Consider the following 20,208-nt stretch of genomic DNA (forward strand, 5'->3'; position numbering starts at 1 on the left):
TGGTTCATTTACTGGTTGAAACGTTCCAAAGTGGAGGTTCTGCTCTGAAAGTATGCTGGGAAACCAGAGGGTGAAGACTTGACCTTGAGACTGAATATTCAAGGTCATTATGGCAAATTTGTAAGCATTCCTAGATCCACTTGAGGATTTCGCTACCTTATGGTCAATTCACAAACATACAGCACGAGCCATTTCAGAGATAATAGTGCACACACACGCACATATACATACTGTACATAGAAAGGGTCTACAGCAAAGTGTGTGACCTAATTGTGTTTCCTCTCTTGTTGCACACACTGTTCACTGTGGTTGATGTCTGAAGAACTAGCTCAGGGGACTTATGAGCATGCATTGCTTGCCCTTTTACATTTGAAAAAGAAATAAATTCGTATACAACGAGATAATCTGTAGATATGTTTGTTTGGATTTGTTCTGAGTTGTAAATGTCATACAGTCTCAGACCATGTCTTCCTCTGTCACAGCACATGTAGGAGACAAAGAGGAGGTGGGTAACACTTTCTTTAAAAGCCGAGGTGGAATATACCATTTGTTGGGTGGGTGTGAATGCAGAGGCTCAAAAAAAGTGGTTGGAGTATGTATATGAGCTGTCATACCTTCCCACATACTGTAATGCTTAAGTGTGCAGACATTGTTTTTTTTAAAAAACTTTGCTTTAAAAGATGAACATGATAACAAGATGGAAGTGGTGTGTCCGGGTCTATCTTAAGATCCATCTTAAGGGCTGAAGGATGACACAGAGTTACGTCAATATTTACACAGGGGAAAGTTCTGTGTATTCAGAGTTGGTTTACGTACCTGCTTAAATGCAGCTGCTGAGCTCCCCATTCAAATGATGAGGAAGCATTTGAGGCACTATTTGTTAGTAGTGTCTAGACCACCACCATTTAAAGACAAGCACTTAAAAAACTTATTTTGTAAATGCTGAATAAATAAGGATACTATCTCACAAAAGTGAGTACACCCCTCACATTTTTGTAAATATTTGATTATAACTTTTCATGTGACAACACTGAAGAAATGACACTTTGCTACAATGTAAAGTAGTGAGTGTACAGCTTGTGTAACAGTGTAAATTTGCTGTCCCCTCAAAATAACTCAACACACAGACATTAATGTCTAAACCGCTGGCAACAAAAGTGAGTACACCCCTAAGTGAAAATGTCCAAATTGGGCCGAATTAGCCATTTTCCCTCCCTGGTGTCATGTGACTTGTTAGTGTTACAAGGTCTCAGGTGTGAATGGGGAGCAGGTGTGTTAAATGTGGTGTCATCACTCTCACACTCCCTCATACTGGTCACTGGAGGTTCAAAATGGCACTCATGGCAAAGAACTCTCTGAGGATCTGAAATAAAGAATTGCTGCTCTACATAAAGATGGCCTATGCTATAAGAAGATTGCCAAGACCCTGACACTGAGCTGCAGCACGGTGGCCAAGACCATACAGTGGTTTAACAGGACAGGTTCCACTCAGAACAGGCCTCGCCATGGTCGACCAAAGAAGTTGAGTACACGTGCTCAGCGTCATATCCAGAGGTTGTGTTTGGGAAATAGCCGTATGAGTGCTGCCAGCATTGCTGCAGAGGTTGAAGGGGTGGGGGGTCAGTGCTCAGACCATACGCTGCACACTGCATCAAATTGGTCTGCATGGCTGTCGTACCAGAAGGAAGCCTCTTCTAAAGATGATGCACAAGAAAGCGTGCAAACAGTTTGCTGAAGACAAGCAGACTAAGGACATGGATTACTGGAACCATTTCCTGTGGTCTGATGAGACCAAGATGAACTTATTTGGTTCAGATGGTGTCAAGCGTGTGTGGCGGCAATAAGGTGAGGAGTACAAAGACAAGTGTGTCTTGCCTACAGTCAAGGCTGCATGAGTGCTGCCGGCACTGGGGAGCTACAGTTCATTGAGGGAACCATGAATGCCAACATGTACTGTGACATAATGAAGCAGAGCATGAGCCCCTCCCTTCGGCGACTTGGCCGCAGACCAGTATTCCAGCATTATAACGACCCCACACACACCTCCAAGACGACCACTGCCTTGCTAAAGAAGCTGAGGGTGAAGGTGATGGACTAAACCCTATTGAGCATCTGTGGGGCATCCTCAAACAGAAGGTGGAGGAGCACTCGGTCTCTAACCTCCACCAGCTCCGTGATGTCCTCATGGAGGAGTGGAAGAGGACTCCAGTGGCAACCTGTGAAGCTCTGGTGAACTCCATGCCCAAAAGGGTTAAGGCAGTGCTGGAAAATAATGGTGGCCACACAAAATATTGACATTTTGGGCCCAATTTGGACATTTTCACTTAGGGGTGTACTCACTTTTGTTGCCAGCGGTTTAGACATTAATGGCTGTGTGTTGAGTTATTTGAGGGGACAGCAAATTTACACTGTTACACAAGCTGTACACTCACTACTTTACATTGTAGCAAAGTGTCATTTCTTCAGTGTTGTCACATGAAAAGATATAATCAAATATTTACAAAAATGTGAGGGGTGTACTCACTTTTGTGAGATAGTGTATATAATATGTTTGTTGTCTTTCCTGTCAAATATAATACATACAATGTGACATAAAAATACAAAAAAATACATATATGACGATAAACAAATGAGAAACAGACAGGCAAGTCCACTGGGAGTCTAGAATATGGCTAATATATTGCAGCATGTCATGTCACAGCAAACCAGTGACTACATTTCCCATCCTGCACTGTGGCCTACAAACATGTCATGGACTGCAATTCCCAGAACACTAAATCCTTCTAATCACACACACCTGCATCCAATCTCACGCCCACTCACAACCGCAATATAAAGAGACTGTTTGAACACATTGACTTTGCGAATTATTGCGTGTTATCCCCATACCAAGAGTTTGTACCCTGTTCCTCATTTTGATTCATGTTCTTTGATCTTGTCTCTGGTTCCTCGTCTTGATTCTTGCCTTGCCTTGCCTCGTTTATGCCTGTTTGCTGCTCGTATGACCCATTACCTGTTTTTGACCACGCTATCATCTTATGATTTGGATTTGTCTACCTGTCTCTCTTTATTAAAAGCTCTTATCTACACTTGCATCCGTCCTAACCTTCATTACGTGGAATACATGACACTGCAAAATGGTTTAATTTAACGATATGGCTTCCATTTTCGTTGTTCGGCAGCTTATAAACTAGCGCTTGATACAGCATATGCTATTGTGTGCTGACACTATAAATTATTAATATTAAGTTAACTTAATTCTAAAGAAAAAATTATGAAAACAGGAAATCATTAAATGAATCCTTCTAGCATTTTTTGTTTTGTAAATATCTTTTCTTCATAAAGAATGTGTACCAGACTGAATCATGACGGTTACTCAGTTTTGGAAACTTAAAGTCACCTTGGCTTTTGTGGCTAAAATTGAAGACCTCTGGAGTAACTTCTCAGCAAGGCTAACTTTCAAGATAGTTGTGATAGTGGTTTATGTTGTTGTTTCTTTCTTTACTGGAACTGTGATTGTGGTCTGGCATTGTTGCTATCTTTGAGATCGTTTTTTGCAAAAGGTTTCATTTTGTGTGGTTGCCAACGCTACATCTTTTTTTTTGTGATGAATTAGTGTACTCTTATTGGTGTTGGTGGAGAGTAGAGAACATTAGCACGTAGACGATTTGCAGAGAAGAAATAGCTGTATAAGGGCACAAGTCAGAAAGGCAGCATTGTTGTCTTGTTGAAAGACGTATGACTCTCAGCGATCGATAATTGATGATGTCTAAGCTGTATTGATTAGCTCCCTCTAAAGGAAGATGGACACAATGCACAGTCCTGACCATTGGCAGGAACCGTATATCCCATGAGTCACCAGGGGCTTTCAGGTGCTTTGAAACATAAGGCCTCCATCCCTGCCTTGGACAAAACCAGTCAGTGAGCACACAAACACAACATTATTTAAGTGCATGTGTTAGACATGAGAATGAACTTTAACGTTATTGATGTATAAAGTTAGCCATCCTGAATAAAATAAGATGATTAATATTCTCTGTGTTTGGTTTTCATAGAGACCATGATTCAGTGCTTTTTGTTATTGTCTAATGGTGCTGACGCAAATTCTGTTACATTCCCAAAAACTATAAATTTACCTTTCTTTCTTTGTTTTTCCATCCTTGATTTCACAAAAGGACATTTCAATTGCTTTGCTAATCTGTTCAAATAAAATGTGAACTTGAAAACCACCTGCCTAATGAAAAACAAAATTAATACTCTGTAACTCAAACTGTCAAAAGAAATAAGAAAAAAAAGGGACAAGTCGATAAGAGGTGTGACAGCAGTAGCCAATAGAAAGCAACCAGAGTTTAGGATTGAACCCTGTGCCCTGAGGCTTAGAGGGGAGGATCCTGATGAGTTTGTAGGAAAAGGCCTCTAATACTTGTCTCTATAGTCTAATATAACAAAATGAAGCTGGGTCTCTTTGCTGTGTTGTTGTGTGCCATGCAGTGGAGAGGCAGCATGACAACAGGTGAGTTTTAAATAGTTTCTCTCTTCAGCTCAGTAGTTCAGTAGTTAATACTGTGGTCTGTATTCTCAGTGTGCTTTGCTTTGTATGATACAGAAAGTGTGTGGTGGTACTGTGAATTTATTAGAGAAAAAGAGAAAGAGTGTAAATGTGTGTGTTTTGAATGGTAATACGGTATGTTTTCATGGACAAATACGAATGTTCATGATTTACTTTTCTTCAGCAGGACATGAAAACCCCATATCATGTTGTAGAGAAACCAGCAAATACAGGGTCAGAGTTGAAAAGATTGTGAGCTATGTGCATCAAGATGAACCACTTTGCCCTATCAAAGCTATAAGGAAAGTAAGACCTGTTGAAATTTTTTCATAATAATAGTGATATCCAAGTTCTTTAGTAGCATACAGTATGCAAAAGAATATGATGAAGTTATGAAATTTGCAACACTTTCCAGAAAATGCAATCACTAACTACTGAAAATGTCATTTCACAGGTTTAATTTGGTACATAGCAAAACAATATGCTCTAATCCAGCAGATCCTTGGGCCAAACATGCCATAAAGGAACTGGATAGAAGAACAACAGCCAACAAGTAGAACCTGATGCCAATTGTGTCAACTGGGAAGCCTCCACTGCCAACAAGATTTGACCTTGCTGTGGCTTCCTCTGCTTGGATAAATTCCAAAGCCTTATCAGTAGATCTGCTGGTTACAAAGATAATTCCATATGAATCCTACAAATATTCAACCACTCTTTCACTCTTGAGATATTGCACTAACCAGAAAATAAAAGCTAATAAAGGTAAATCAGGCTTATAATGTCTGGGCAGCAGTTTCAGAATGTGTAACATGATGTATATTAAACTTACTGAAAGTGTTCTCATCATTCTAACTAACCTGTATGGATAAATCTTAAACCCCCCAAAAAAAAATTTTTTTTAGCGAATAAAAATCATGTTTTGGTTTATATATGAGAAAAATGTCTTCGATATTAAATTAACTTTTTCACATTTGCCCAGAGATTAAACGTTTACTCTTTACATTTAATGTTAAATTGTTTGGAATATATATATATATATATATTTTCATATTCAATTTGGAAATTGTGACTGAATATTATCTTTAATAACCAACAATCTTTAATATGGTGCTGTTACAGTCACTGGAGGCACGGGCACAGGTGGTTTCGCCAGTGAGAAATTACGATTAAAGATGTATTTTCCAAGATGGTGTCAACAGCATCTCAAAGCACACATCATTAATCACAACAGCATTAATAAATTATTCTTTTAAATCCTTTTTGGGAGGTAAATGTTTTTTTTGTTTTTACGGAGATTTTAGTGGAAGATCTAAATTTTCACAACAAATTTTAAAAAATGAACACAATAATACAGAATAATAAACCTATGTTGTTGCTTAGGAGCGTTGAAAGTTATACAGTGATGTTGCTTTGGATAAAAGCATCAGCTATATGAGTAAAATTCAGTCTCCACCATGACACATTTGGTGGTGGAAATAACATTATTTGTTGACAGAGTTACTACAGAGTTAACCCATTATGATGAATAATCAGAAGTGTTCAAAGAAGAACCAAATCTGAAACACTTCATCTGACCCAAAAAATTTTTCATAAATTACAAAATATGCAAAAATACTCATGAAATAAAAATTATTACAATAATCGTTTGGGCACACGGTGGCTTAGTGGTTAACACGTTCACCTCACACTTTCAGGGTCGGTGGTTCAATTCCCACCATGGCCCTGTGTGTGCGGAGTTGGCATGTTCTCCCTGTGCTGCGGAGGTTACCTCCGGGTACTCCGGTTTCCTCCCCCAGTCCAAAGACATGCATGGAAGGCTGATTGGCGTGTCCATAGTGTGTGAGTGGGTGTGTGAGTGTGTATGTGAGTGTGCCCTGTGATGGATTGGCACCCTGTCAAGGGTGTACCCTGCCTTGTGCCCCATACTCCCTGGGATAGGCTCCAGGTTCCCCCGTGACCCTGAAGGAAGGATAAGCGTTACAGAAGATGGATGGAAAGGATGGACAATAAACGTTTGTTCTGTGTTTTGTTCTGTCATTAGTACACAAGTCTCAGGCTAAAGTGCTGCACAGAAAATACATTTATCTGAATCGGATATCTGAATATGAATTGGTAAGGTTTAATTTTGATAGTCTGCTTTAGACTCTACAAACTATCTATAGACTGCCCAAAAAGCAGCCTAGCAACTGATTCTCAAAAGCATATTAATGATATTTATCTTTTGTCGTGTTCTCCTAAAATTATTAATAGAGCTCACATGGATGAGAGTAGAAATTCTGATATGAATTAAGGACAGGTTTATAGTATATAGACGATTATATAATATTAAACTTCGACAAGCATAAACTGGATTATAAAATTAATGAGAAAGGAAAAAATGAGAATTTTGATCGGGGGTTTGATCACAGAGCGCGCAGTAGCCATTAGAAATCATGCAAAAACCTGAAGCTGTGGAGTAGAGAGGGGTGGGGCCTGCTGGGTTTATAGGCTGAGAGCCCTTTCTGAAAATAACACTCTTTTGGATTATAACGCATTTCTTTGGATGAATATACAGTGCCAAAGAACAAAATGAAGCTGGGTCTCTTTGCTGTGTTGTTGTTTGCCATGCAGTGGAGAGGTAGCATGATAACAGGTGAGTTTTAGTGCGTTTGTTTCTTCAGCTCAGTAGTTCAGTAGTTAATACTGTGGTCTGAATTCTCAGTGTAATTTGCTTTGTATGATACAGAGAGTGTGTGGTGGTACTGTGAATTTATTAGAGAAAAAGAGAAAGGGTGTAAATGTGTGTGTTTTGAATGGTAATACGGTATGTTTTCATGGACAAATACGAATGTTCGTGATTTACTTTTCTTCAGCAGGACGTGAAAACCCCATATCATGTTGTACAGAAATCAAGCGAACCAATGTCAGAGTTACAAAAATTGTGAACTATGTGCATCAAGATGAACCACAATGCCCTATCAAAGCTGTAAGGCAAGTAAAACCTATTGAATTTTATTCATAATAATAGTGATATCAAAGTTCTTTAGTAGCATACATTATGCAAAAAGTATGATGCAATTTTGAAATTTGCAACACTTTACAGAAAATGCAATCACTAACTACTGAAATTGTCGTTTCACAGGTTTAATTTGGTAAACAGCACAACAGTATGCTCTAATCCAGAGGATCCTTGGGCCAAACATGTCATAAAGGTAGTGGATAGTCGACCACAAAACACAAAAATGCCCAATACCCCATCGACTTCTACAAGCTGTACAACAACTACTACAAGCACATCTACACCAGGAATAAGTACAACAAATACGATAACCACAACAACACCTAAAGGAACATCAACCACATGGAAAACAACAACATACATCACTCATACATCTTCGACCAAACAACCACTTGGACAACAGCTGCCTCAATGGACAACAACGCAAATTATGACAGCAAAGATGACTACTACTACGGCTAGGAAGCCAGTGATAACTGATAACAAGACGACTTCCACGACTATAAACAGCTATACAAACTATACAGAAACAACTATAACACCACCAACCACAAGTAAACATATATTACTGATACCAGAGCAATCTAGGACAACTACCAAGTTACCACTATGGCCAATAATGCCAAGCAACACTGAGAGATCATTAAATGACAGAAAGAGCACCTCAAGAACACCCAATAATACACCAACACAAATGTCTACAAGTTTGACCACTGAAAAATGGAGAGAATCCACTATATCACCTACACCTATACCAGAGACATATAAATATACAAAAAGCACAGTGACCATGACTGACAGCACACAATCTACAACATATATCAATCATACATCACTGATGACGGAATCTTCTTGGAAAATCAAAACGCAAAACACCAAAAAACCAGAATCTAATGAAAATAGAAAGCAAAAGACGATCGTGATATCCCAAATACCAGAGAAGGAAAGGGAAGCACTGGACTGGACAGAACATTTTTGTCAGTGGTCAGAGATACAAGAAACACGGTACTGTTCCTTTTACTATGATTAGCCTGAATTTATTTATGATTTTCTAGTCACACGGTTTTGGACATTTACTGAAAAGTATGCACATTTGTAAATTAGTCTTTTAATGTTTAATATAAATGTAACATTATGCTTATTTATGCCACGATCAAGCCAATAAACCTGTATGACTAAAATGAGGGGACTATTAAAAAAAAAATTTTTTTAGAATAATTAGAAATGTTAGCTTGTGTGTGCATGTTTGATATTAAATTCACCTCATTTTACTGCATGTTTTTAATTTTAATTTAACTAAACGTTTAAACATTTAATCAATTTTAATTGAATCTGTAAATGTTTCAAATCACAAAATAATGCAAATAATAAAAGAAAGTCTTACATATGAATTTAGTCAGTTTAGTAAATCATTCACATTTATACTGCTGTCTTTAATACTGTAGTACAAAAGAAGTGGTCAATTAAAATTTAAAAAATAATAATAGAATAAATAATGTATGTTACCATAACATTCATTAAATAAAATAATTTTTTTTAATTTGTCCTGTAAAATAAATGTATCTGAATTTAAGCAAAGTGGTTTATTTTTTACGTATCCGAAATAATCCATTTGAATAATCTTTTTTAAACAATCTACAAACTACAGTTGAGGCCAAAAGTTTACATATGCCTAGGCTAAGTGCCACACATTTCTTGTTACCATGTTACATTTCTTTTGGCAATTACAGACAGATTTATTTCATCTTCCAGTAGGAAGGGAAAATAAGCATATAACTTTGTCTGTACAAGGATAAACTCTTAGCTATGATATAAAATATTTCTTGTTCAATTAAAATTTCTTAGCATTTGTTCCTGTAGGAAATGGACACCAGTATCATGTTGTGTAGAAACCAGGAAAGTCAGGGTCAGAGTTTCAAAAATTGTGAGCTACATGCATCGGGGTTATACGCTATGTCCTTTCAAAGCTGTAAGGCAAGTAAGACTCGATGAAACAATTTTATTTTAATGATTCAGAGTAACGCAGGATATTTTTTCATCTGGATGTTGCAAAACATTCGCTAAAATGTAATCTAGCTTTTAAAAAATTCGTTTTGCAGGTTTTATTTGGTAAATGACATTACAATATGTTCTCATCCAGAAGATCCTTCGGCTAAACATGCCATTAAGGTACTGGATAGAAGAACAACCATAATAGCACCCACTTCTTCACTGACATGGATTCCTACATATGTAATGGCTATAAAAGAGACCGAAATCACTATAACACCAACCCTGACTGACAGCAATCTTATACATCAATCATACATCACTAATGATGGAACCTTCTTGGAAAATCAACACACTTTCGCAATGGACCAAACACAGAACACCAAAAAAACAGACTCTAATGACAAAAGAAAGCAAATGACATCTGTAGTATCCCAAATACCATAGAAAGAAGGGAAGCTCTTGACTGGACAGGACATTTTTGTCAGTGATCTGAGATACAAGAAAGCCATCAGTAAAGTATGCTTAGTAGTGCGTAATTTGTTCTTACAAATCTTCTAGCCATTTTGTTTTCTACTTGTGTGAACAAGAAATGCTAATTATTCTTATAACTTTTGAACAGCAGTCTCGGTATGTAACATGACATATTAATCTTACTGAAAGTGTCAGCATTTATTAACATTTCTAGTGCTAACACATTGTAATGGATAATATGTGTTTAAGGAAGAAACATATCATAATCTTTATTTGACCCCAGTTAAAAAAAAAAAAAAAGTTACAAAAGGCATGACATGCATGCAATTGAATGATGCTTGTCCTGTATTTTTACTGTCTTTTCTAGAAATGTCTCAGCCAAAGTGCCTCACAGAAATTATGTGTTTCTGAATTTGAGAGTCTTGAGATCAAAGTAGGTTTTAAATATCAGTAAGACTTCATTTGAATCATCCGTTTCAGACATTTTACAAACTATACTTAGGTCCATAAGTATTTGTACAGTAACATGATTTTTGTCATTTTGCCTCTGTAGACCACCACAATGCATTTGACATGAAACAATCAAGATGGGATTGAAGTGTAGAGTTTCAGATTTAATTCAAGGGGTTTAACAAAAATATTGCATTAACCATTTAGGAATTACAGTCACTTTTTACATAGTCCTTCCATTTTAACAGGCTGAAAAGTAATCTGACAAACTAACGATCATAAATATTAGGATTATTGGTAATACTTGGATGCAAATCCTTTGCAGTCAATGACTGCTTGAAATTTGGAACCCATGGACATCATCAAATGCTGAGTTTCCTCCCTTGAGATGCTTTTCCAGTCCTTTACTGCAGCTGCATTCAGTTGCTGCTTGTTTGTGGTTCTAAGTGAAAAGCATGCTCAGTTGGGTTGAGGTCATCAGACATTTAAGAACATTTAATTTCTTTGCCTAAAAAAGTTCTTGGGTTGCTTCATGGTATGTTTTGGATCATTATCCATCTATACAGTGAAGCACCGTCCTATTAGTTTTGCAGCATTTGACTGAATCTGAGCAGAAAGTTGAGCTCTATACACTTGAGAATCCATCTTGTTAGTTCTATCATCAGTCACATCATCAATAAACACCAATGACACAGTTCCATTGGTAGCCATACATGCCATAACACTGTCTACATATTTAACTGATGATATGGTATGCTTTGGATCATAAACCCTTCCTTTCCTTCTCCGTACTTTTCTCTTCCCATCATTTTGGTATAAGGTAATTTTGTTCTAGAACTGTTTAGGTTTTTTCAGGATTTTTATTTTTATTTTTTTTGCAAAGAATAATCTGGCACTTCCGTTCTTGAGTGTTATCAGTGGTTTGCATCTTGAGGTAAACCTTCTGTATTTACATTCATGTAGGTGTCTCTTGATTGTAGACTTTGACAAAGATATGTCAACCTCCTCCAGAGTGTTCTAGACTTGGCTAGATGTTGTGAAGAGATTTTTCTTCAACAAGGAAAGTATTCTGCTTTAGTGGTCTTCTGTGGTCTTTCAGGCTTTTTAGAGTTGCTGAGCTCGTCAGTGCATTCCCTCTTTTTAAGAAAGTACCAAATTGTTAATTTGATCTGTTTTGTTTTTTCAGCGTAATGATGACCTACTTCACTTGCATCGACACCTCTTTGGACCGCATATTGAGAGTTCCCATGAACAGCTACCAAATGCAAATTCAACACTTGGAATCAACTCCAGACCTTTCATCTCCTTAATTTGGCATGAAATAACAAGGAAACAGGCCGCACCTGGCCATGCAACCGCTTAACAGTCAATTATCCAATTACTTTCGAGCCTGTGAAAATGGCGGGACTCTGTACAAAAAAAATTGGCTGTAGTTCCTAAACAGTTAATACAATGATTTTTTTTATTAAACTCTTTGAATTAAAGTGGAAAGTCTATACGTCAATCAAATCTTGATTGCTTCATTTCAAATCCATTGTGGTGGTGTACAGAGTCACAAATATGAAAATTGTGTCACTGTCCAAATACTTATGGACCTGACTGTATTCTGGAATGTAACTTTTTCTTCTTTTGAGATTTTTATATATTACATTAGAATTTGAATAAGGCGTGGCCACATTTGCTTGTAAAGTTAAAAAGACAAAATAACAACCGGATTTCCCTTCACCATAAAACTTGTCATATTTGAAAATAAAATTGAAACAAAACAAAACAAAAAGTTGTACTGTTGTGTCCTTGAACAAGCTCCTTAAACATAAATTAAATGGGTTGATTTGAATAATACAAAATTCAGTTACCATACAGTATTATGAGGGATAACATGAAATGTTCAAGGATGAAACCATAAATCTTCATTTGTGCAAAGTTTTTTATTTATTTATTTATTTTTTTTTACCTGCATTACAAATGGCATGAAAACCATATAACATTCATGAAATAAAATGATTAAACCCCAGGCAGTTCCAATGCATAACACAAATCTCCTCAACTACCAGAAGATCCACAAGGACTACAAATTATTCAAGGCCTTCATGAAGGAATGATTTGTTTCACAGTTATGAGTAATATGGTGATTTGTCAAATAAAATAGAATTGCTACACTTTGGCAAGTGTCATTACAGTATATATCATGAGGTGAGCTGGTCAAATCACATAACTTGGGCCATGGATGCAGTAAACAGTAGCTGAGGTTTCCTATGTTGTTGATCACATAGTGCTCTAACATTGTTGCAATCTTCAGCTATCTGATTGCTGTGATATTGCAGTGATAAGACATCAACTTGACTTTGTGCTTTCGGTTTGTCATTGGTTTCAACTTTTCAATGAGTTTGTATATCTACTGTATGAGATGACCATGCTTTTAGTGGACATATCCTGCCAGGAGTCCATGTTGAAAGAACACCAAGAAATGCGTCAAGAGATTGCGTGTCTCTCTTTATTGGGACTCTGCAGTGCAACATGCCACCTCAATGCTGCTTCCTCGCTTTAAAAATGTTGACGCTATACACTTGTGGTTTTCTTCATCTAAACCTAACCATAGTATAAAAATAGGACCAACCATTAACACAGGTGGCAAGCTGACTTTTGTGTGTAGAGCTTTTGATTAGACCTTCTTGTCCAGAGCGTTGTAGTCGCGCTTCTGTAAGTCATCAAGTTAAAAACCTCTTAGAGGAGAATTAACTTGAAATGGTACAATTTTAAAATTAGTGCTTATGTAAGTGCTTCTTGTGAAAAGGTGCGTCTTCAGCCTTCATTTTGAAGACATCCGGTGACTCAGATGTTCAGACAGTCAAGGGAAGTTCATTCGACTACCGAGAAGAGCCTTGTCTTTCTTGTATCTTGAGGAATGGTGAGCCGAATCATGCCATGCTATAGAGACTCATAGGGAAATGGTGCGGTGGTGGTGCAGTGCAGGATGTGATGAGTGTCTCTGGCTTTGTATGCAAGTGTTACTGCTTTGAATATGATGGGGCATCTAGAGGAATCCAGTGGAGGGACGCAGCAATGGGGTGATATCGGAGAACTTTGGGAGGTTGGGCAGCTGCATTCTGGATCAGTATGATGGCATGCAGGGAAAGATCTTCCACAAGCAATTTGCAGTAGACCAATCTCCAGGTGAGAAGGGACTGAACAAACACCTGATATTCCTGATGCTGTAAAGGAGAAACCTGGGTGACGGGGCCAGCTTTTCAAAATCTGAAAGTGATTCTAACATCTGCCCACAGGGTCACACATGATTCACACATTTACAACTAGTGACATCTTGCATCGCAATTAAATCAGAAACTAGCAGAGGCTTGAGGTTATGGTTCAACTATTAATCCTCATGCGACTGTTGTCTGCAAAGACAAACAACAATTCTAGTCCTGAAAGACCACTTACTTCCACAGTGGCAAGGAATATTTGATCAAAGTCTAAATTTAAACATTAGTTATGTCTTTAAGAAGGATATTGACCTGTATTAATTTGGCTTATGATTCCACTGGTAGTTAAACTTGCATCATCCTGATTTTCGGTAGATCGTAAGTTTGAATCCAAGACAGCAAAATTGGCCATGCTCTCTGGATGACATTACAGTCCCTCCACCTGTGAATCAGATCCAGACTAGCCAATTGATCTCACGTATGTCACAGGAGGCAGATTCCAGCACTTTCCTCCAAGTGTGTTATGCTGCCATGTGAAATAATCTTTCCTGGGGTATCCTGAAGAATTGTTTGCACACAGCAACCATTTATGAACTGAATCTGAATTCAATTTCAATTCTGGGTACAAAACAATTATTCAGGTTCCTCTATCATTGTAATGCTTTGGTGGATACTAATGTATCTCACTGGTTAACCTGCATGAAGCTTCTTCCAAACTAGAATAGGCTTTATGGAAATGGATTATCAGTCATTTTTTTCGGAGCAAATGAAGATCCATTCAACATCCATCTGGTAGGCAAAAACACACCCTGTTTCTGCCAGTAAGAACAATGGGAAGTAGCCTAACAAGAATCCTTACATAAATACAAGTGATAAATACATACATACAAGTGTGAAAGAACAGTTTAGGTGAATAAAACATGACCCTGAACCTATATGAACATGCTTGAAACATGAACATCATTACTGGACATGGATGTGCTTTTGGTAAAGACAATGTATCATGTTGGCCATTATTGTTTTTGTTATTTGTATTTCTGTTTGTTTTTTTTAATTCATAAAACTTGCAAACAGTCATTTTGAATGATGTGTTTTTAAAGGTAATTCATTCCCTACCAATTTCCAAACAAGGGAATGAAATGTTATGTATATATAATTCAAATATACAAAATGTATGCACTTTTGTCAATATTTTTTTACTGTCAGGCATGTTGATAGGATATAATGTCTTTTCTTGCAATAATTTGAATATGTGTGCTTCAACACTGATACTCTGAGATTTTTTAAGATTAAGAGATAAAATCTCTGTATGTATATGTGATTGTTTTTTGACTTTGTGTCCCTCTAATGTGAATATGTTGGGAGAAAAAAAAAAGTGTCACCTATCAGTTTCTAGATAAGTGTCTTGTTGGGGTCTACAATGCTGCTTGCAACCTTAATGTGGCTTGCTCCCTAGGAAATGTGCAGACACTAGAGACTGTGGTTTATTTTCTCTACAAACAACCAGAATGTATGTGGACATCCATTTATTAATGTGTGTTGGCTTGGAAAATTATATTATCTAGTTTTTTTCCATCTGTAAAATTCCCTGGATTTCACCAAATGTAAGTTTTGGGAAACTACATTACATCAGTTTTCCATATTTCTCCCTAAAATATGACATTTTGTTCCTGATTATTTATTTGTATTTTTCTTTCATTCAAATAAAGCCATATAGTATCAAGCTACGTCTTGCTCTGTCTCAGCATTGGTGGAGATACACAATCCTTTTCATGAAGAGGTGGAATATACCATTCACAGTGTAGGTGTGAGCCATAACCCAAAGAAGTGGTTGGACTTTCCACACAAGAAACATCACACTACTGGTTTTACTACATGCAGCTATTGTAGTGTGTAGGCATTTATTTAAAAAATAATAATAAAAAATTCCTTCCAAAAATTAAAATGAATCTATACTTAAAAAAAAATTAAAAAATGAAATGGTGTTGATGTTGACCTTACCACCACCATGGAGTTTTTATTAAGAGTAGAAAATAATTAAATACTTATATGATCTACAAATTGTGGTGTTCCTTGTCATCCTGCCCTGAACACCGGGTATACAAACAGAATAATGAAGGATGAAAACTGAAAAAAAATAAAAATGGAGAGGAATAATATAAGAAGGTAATTAATAATTGATTAGTAGGTAATTAGTAATGAAAGGTTGGTTAATCAGTAAGATATTAGGTATCCCTGCACATATATGTGATTATCCAATCAGCCAATCAGGTGACAGCAGGCCAATGCATAAAATCATACAGATACAGGTCAAGACCTTTCTTGCACACATCTAACATCAGAATGGGGAAAAATGTAATCTCAGTGACTTTTGCCATGGAATGGTTGATGGTGCCATGAGAGAGGTCTGAGGAGAATGGCCAGTCTGGTTTCATCTGACAGGAATGCTCTGGTCACTCCAATACCACAACCGTGTTGAGCAGAAATACATCTCAGTACACCCAACTTGTCAGCTCAAACCAGTAGTCTGGCCATTCTGCTCTGACCTCTATTATCAACAAGGTGTTTCTGGCCACAGAACTGCACATCATATATAAGTATTAATATGGCTAAAAATGCCATGATCCAGCCAACAAGCAACTTGTAAGTGGGATATCTTGAAATACATTAAAACCAGAATGATTAGGACAAGAAATTCTTATAACAAACTATGTTCAATGGATTTCTTTTTAAAAATCTTGTATCCCAACTTACTACACCACTGCTAGGTATTTTACTAGATGTTAAATAGTATTGTGTTAATCCATGTTTAACCGCATGGACTGAAAAACTTGTGACTATAACGTCTGGGTTCATTATTAAAAATGTCCATGTTGAGAAGACCACATATATACTCCCTCACCCCTAATGTTCCACTTCAGGGGTCTTTCTCATAGCAAAATTATGAACGTTGGTTTCCACTGAACACTTATCTGTTCCTGTCCCTCAGTGAGGTGTAAGTGAGTCTGGGTGACAAAGGGGATGGGGGCTGTTGGGTTAGGTTGAGAGACCTCCCTCTCTCCTTCTTATACTTTCCTAGGTCAAAAGAAGTTTCTACAGTTGGTGATAGAGTCTGAGAGGACAAGATGAAGCTGAATTACTTTGTCGGAATTCTGTTGCCAATGCTTTGGATCATTGGTGTGTCTACAAGTGAGTTTTTAATGCATTTGACTCTATAGTTTATTTCAACAGTGAGCACTGTGGTCTAGCCTTAGTTTCCTTTACACTGTGTGATGTAGAGAGTGTGTAGTGGTCACACAGTGAGTTTCAGAGAGAGAAAGTGTGTAATATTGTGTCATTACAAGCGTAAATCTTTATAGATGTTTTTTTTCATCCATGTACAAATATGAAGGTTCAATTGAAATATCTACTTTTCTTCAAAAGGAAATGGTGGCAACCCAGCATGTTGTTTAGACACCAGCAATGTAAGGGTCAAAGTTGACAAAATTGTGAGCTTCATGCGACAAAACAAATCACTATGTCCTATCAACGCTGTAAGGCAAGTAAGAGTCATTAAACTTTTTTGATATTGAAAATGATTTTTCTTTAGTAGTATATGTATTTAAGAGTATGACAAAAATTGAAATGTGTACCACTAAATGTAATCCCTAACAAATGAAAATTAATTTTACAGGTTTCAAATGGTAAATGGCAAACATATATGCTCTGATCCAGAGGATCCTTGGGCCATACAAGTCATAAAGATAGTGACTGGAAGAACAACCACAAAAGCGCCCAATACCCCACCATCGACTTCTTCTACAAGTTGGACAACAACTACTACAAGCACATCTACACCAGAAATAAGTACAACAAATACAATAACCACAACAACACCTAAAGGAACATCAACCACATGGAAAACAACAACAAACATCACTGATACATCTTCGCCCAAACAACCACTTGGTCAACAGTTGTCTCAATGGACAACAACACAAATTACGAGAGCGAAGATGACTACTACTGCGGCTAGGAAGCCAGTGATAACTGATAACAAGACGACTTCCACGACTATAAACAGCTATACAAACTATACAGAAACAACTATAACAACACCAACCACAAGTAAAACATCCATCAAACATATATTACTGATACCAGAGCAATCTAGGACAACTACCAAGTTACCACTATGGCAAATAATGCCAAGCACCACTGAAAGATCATTAAATGACAGAAAGAGCGCCTCAAGAACACCCAATAATACACCAACACAAATGTCTACAAGCTTGACCACTGAAAACTGGAGAGAATCCACTATAACACCTACACCTGTACCAGAGACATATAAATATACAAAAAGCACAGTGACCATGACTGACAGCACACCATCTACAACATACATCAATCATACATCACTGATGATGGAATCTTCTCGGAAAATCAAAACGCAAAACACCAAAAAAACAGAATCTAATGAAAATAGAAAGCAAAAGACGATCGTGATATCCCAAATACCAGAGAAGGAAAGGGAAGCACTGGACTGGACAGAACATTTTTGTCAGTGGTCAGAGATACAAGAAACACGGTACTGTTCCTTTTACTATGATTAGCCTGAATTTATTTATGATTTTCTAGTCACACAGTTTTGGACATTTACTGAAAAGTATGCACATTTGTAAATTAGTCGTTTAATGGTTAATATAAATGTATCATGACATTTATTTATGCCACGATCAAGCCAATAAACCTGTATGACTAAAATGAGGGGACTTTATTTTTTTTATTTTTTTTTTAATAATTAGAAATGTTAGCTTGTGTGTGCATGTTTGATATTAAATTCACCTCATTTTACTGCATGTTTTTAATTTTAATTTAAATAAAAGTTTAAACATTTAATCAATTGCAATTGAATCTGAAAATGTTTCAAATCACAAAATAATGCAAATAATAAAAGAAAGTCTTACATATGAATTTAGTCAGTTTAGTAAATCATTCACATTTATACTGCTGTCTTTAATACTGTAGTACAAAAGAAGTGGTGAATTAAAAAAATAATAATAAAATAATTAATGTATGTTACTATAACATTCATTAAATAAAATTATTTTTTTTTAAATGTTTGTCCTGTAAAATAAATGTATCTGAATTTAAGCAAAGTGGGGTTACTTTTTACGTATCAGAAAGAATTCATTTGAATAATCTTTTTTAAACAATCTACAAACTACAGTTGGGGCCAAAAGTTTACATATGCCTAGGCTAAGTGCCACACATTTCTTATTACCATATTACATTTCTTTTGGCAATTACAGACAGATTTATTTCAGCTTCCAGTAGGAAGGGAAAATAAGCATGTAACTTTGTCTGTACAAGGATAAACTCTTAGCTATGATATAAAATATTTCTTGTTCAATTAAAATTTCTTAGCATTTGTTCCTGTAGGAAATGGACACCAGTATCATGTTGTGTAGAAACCAGGAAAGTCAGGGTCAGAGTTTCAAAAATTGTGAGCTACATGCATCGGGGTAATACGCTATATCCTTTCAAAGCTGTAAGGCAAGTAAGACTCGATGAAACTTTTATTTTTGTAATTCAGAGTGACACAGGATATTTTTTTCATCTGGATGTTGCAAAACATTCGCTAAAATGTAATCTTGCTTTTAAAAAAATTCATTTTGCAGGTTTTATTTGGTAAATGACATTACAATATGTTCTCATCCAGAAGATCCTTGCGCTAAACATGCCATTAAGGTACTGGATAGAAGAACAACCATAATAGCACCCACTTCTTCACTGACATGGATTCCTACGGACATAATGGCTATAAAAGAGACCGAAATCACTATAACACCAACCCTGACTGACAGTAATCTTATACATCAATCATACATCACTAATGACGGAACCTTCTTGAAAAATCAACACACTTTTGCAATGGACCAAACACAGAACGCCAAAAAAAAGACTCTAATGAGAACAGAAAGCAAATGACATCTGTAGTATCCCAAATACCATAGAAAGAAAGGGAAGTTCTTGACTGGACAGGACATTTTTGTCAGTGATCTGAGATACAAGAAAGCCATCAGTAAAGTATGCTTAGTAGTGCGTGATTTGTTCTTACAAATCTTCTAGTCATTTTGTTTTCTACTTGTGTGAACAGGAAATGCTAATTATTCTTATGACTTTTGAACAGCAGTCTCGGTATGTAACATGACATATTAATCTTACTGAAAGTGTCAGCATTTATTAACATTTCTAGTGCTAACACATTGTAATGGACAATATGTGTTTAAGGAAGAAACATATCATAATCTTTATTTGACCCCAGTTAAAAAAAAAAAAAAGTTACAAAAGGCATGACATGCATGCAATTGAATGATGCTTGTCCTGTATTTTTACTGTTTTAAGTAGGTTAAGTAGGTTTTAAATATCAGTAAGACTTCATTTGAATCATCCGTTTCATACATTTTACAAACTATACTTAGGTCCATAAGTATTTGTACAGTAACACGATTTTTGTCATTTTGCCTCTGTAGACCACCACAATGCATTTGACATGAAAC

General features: G+C 36.6%; 1 protein-coding gene and 1 long non-coding RNA gene across 2 annotated transcripts; both read left to right on the forward strand.

Annotated features, from left to right (window-relative positions):
• The first annotated feature begins 4,370 nt into the window (after positions 1-4,370).
• Positions 4,371-5,825, forward strand: LOC108267262 (uncharacterized). Its single transcript, XR_001813044.3, has 3 exons — positions 4,371-4,513; positions 4,734-4,855; positions 5,004-5,825. It is a non-coding gene; the product is annotated as an uncharacterized LOC108267262 (long non-coding RNA).
• Positions 5,826-17,342: 11,517 nt separating this feature from the next.
• On the forward strand, positions 17,343-18,484 carry LOC108267209 (uncharacterized). Its single transcript, XM_017471212.3, has one exon. The coding sequence runs from the start codon at positions 17,344-17,346 to the stop codon at positions 18,256-18,258; it is 915 nt and encodes a 304-aa protein (XP_017326701.2). The 5' UTR covers position 17,343; the 3' UTR covers positions 18,259-18,484.
• Positions 18,485-20,208: the final 1,724 nt, after the last annotated feature.

Source organism: Ictalurus punctatus, chromosome 7, assembly GCF_001660625.3.
Source record: "Ictalurus punctatus breed USDA103 chromosome 7, Coco_2.0, whole genome shotgun sequence".
NCBI lineage: Eukaryota > Metazoa > Chordata > Actinopteri > Siluriformes > Ictaluridae > Ictalurus > Ictalurus punctatus.

Excerpts from the sequence above, each read along its gene's own strand:
- LOC108267209 (XM_017471212.3), top strand. The coding sequence starts at position 17,344 with ATGGTAAATGGCAAACATATATGCTCTGATCCAGAGGATCCTTGGGCC.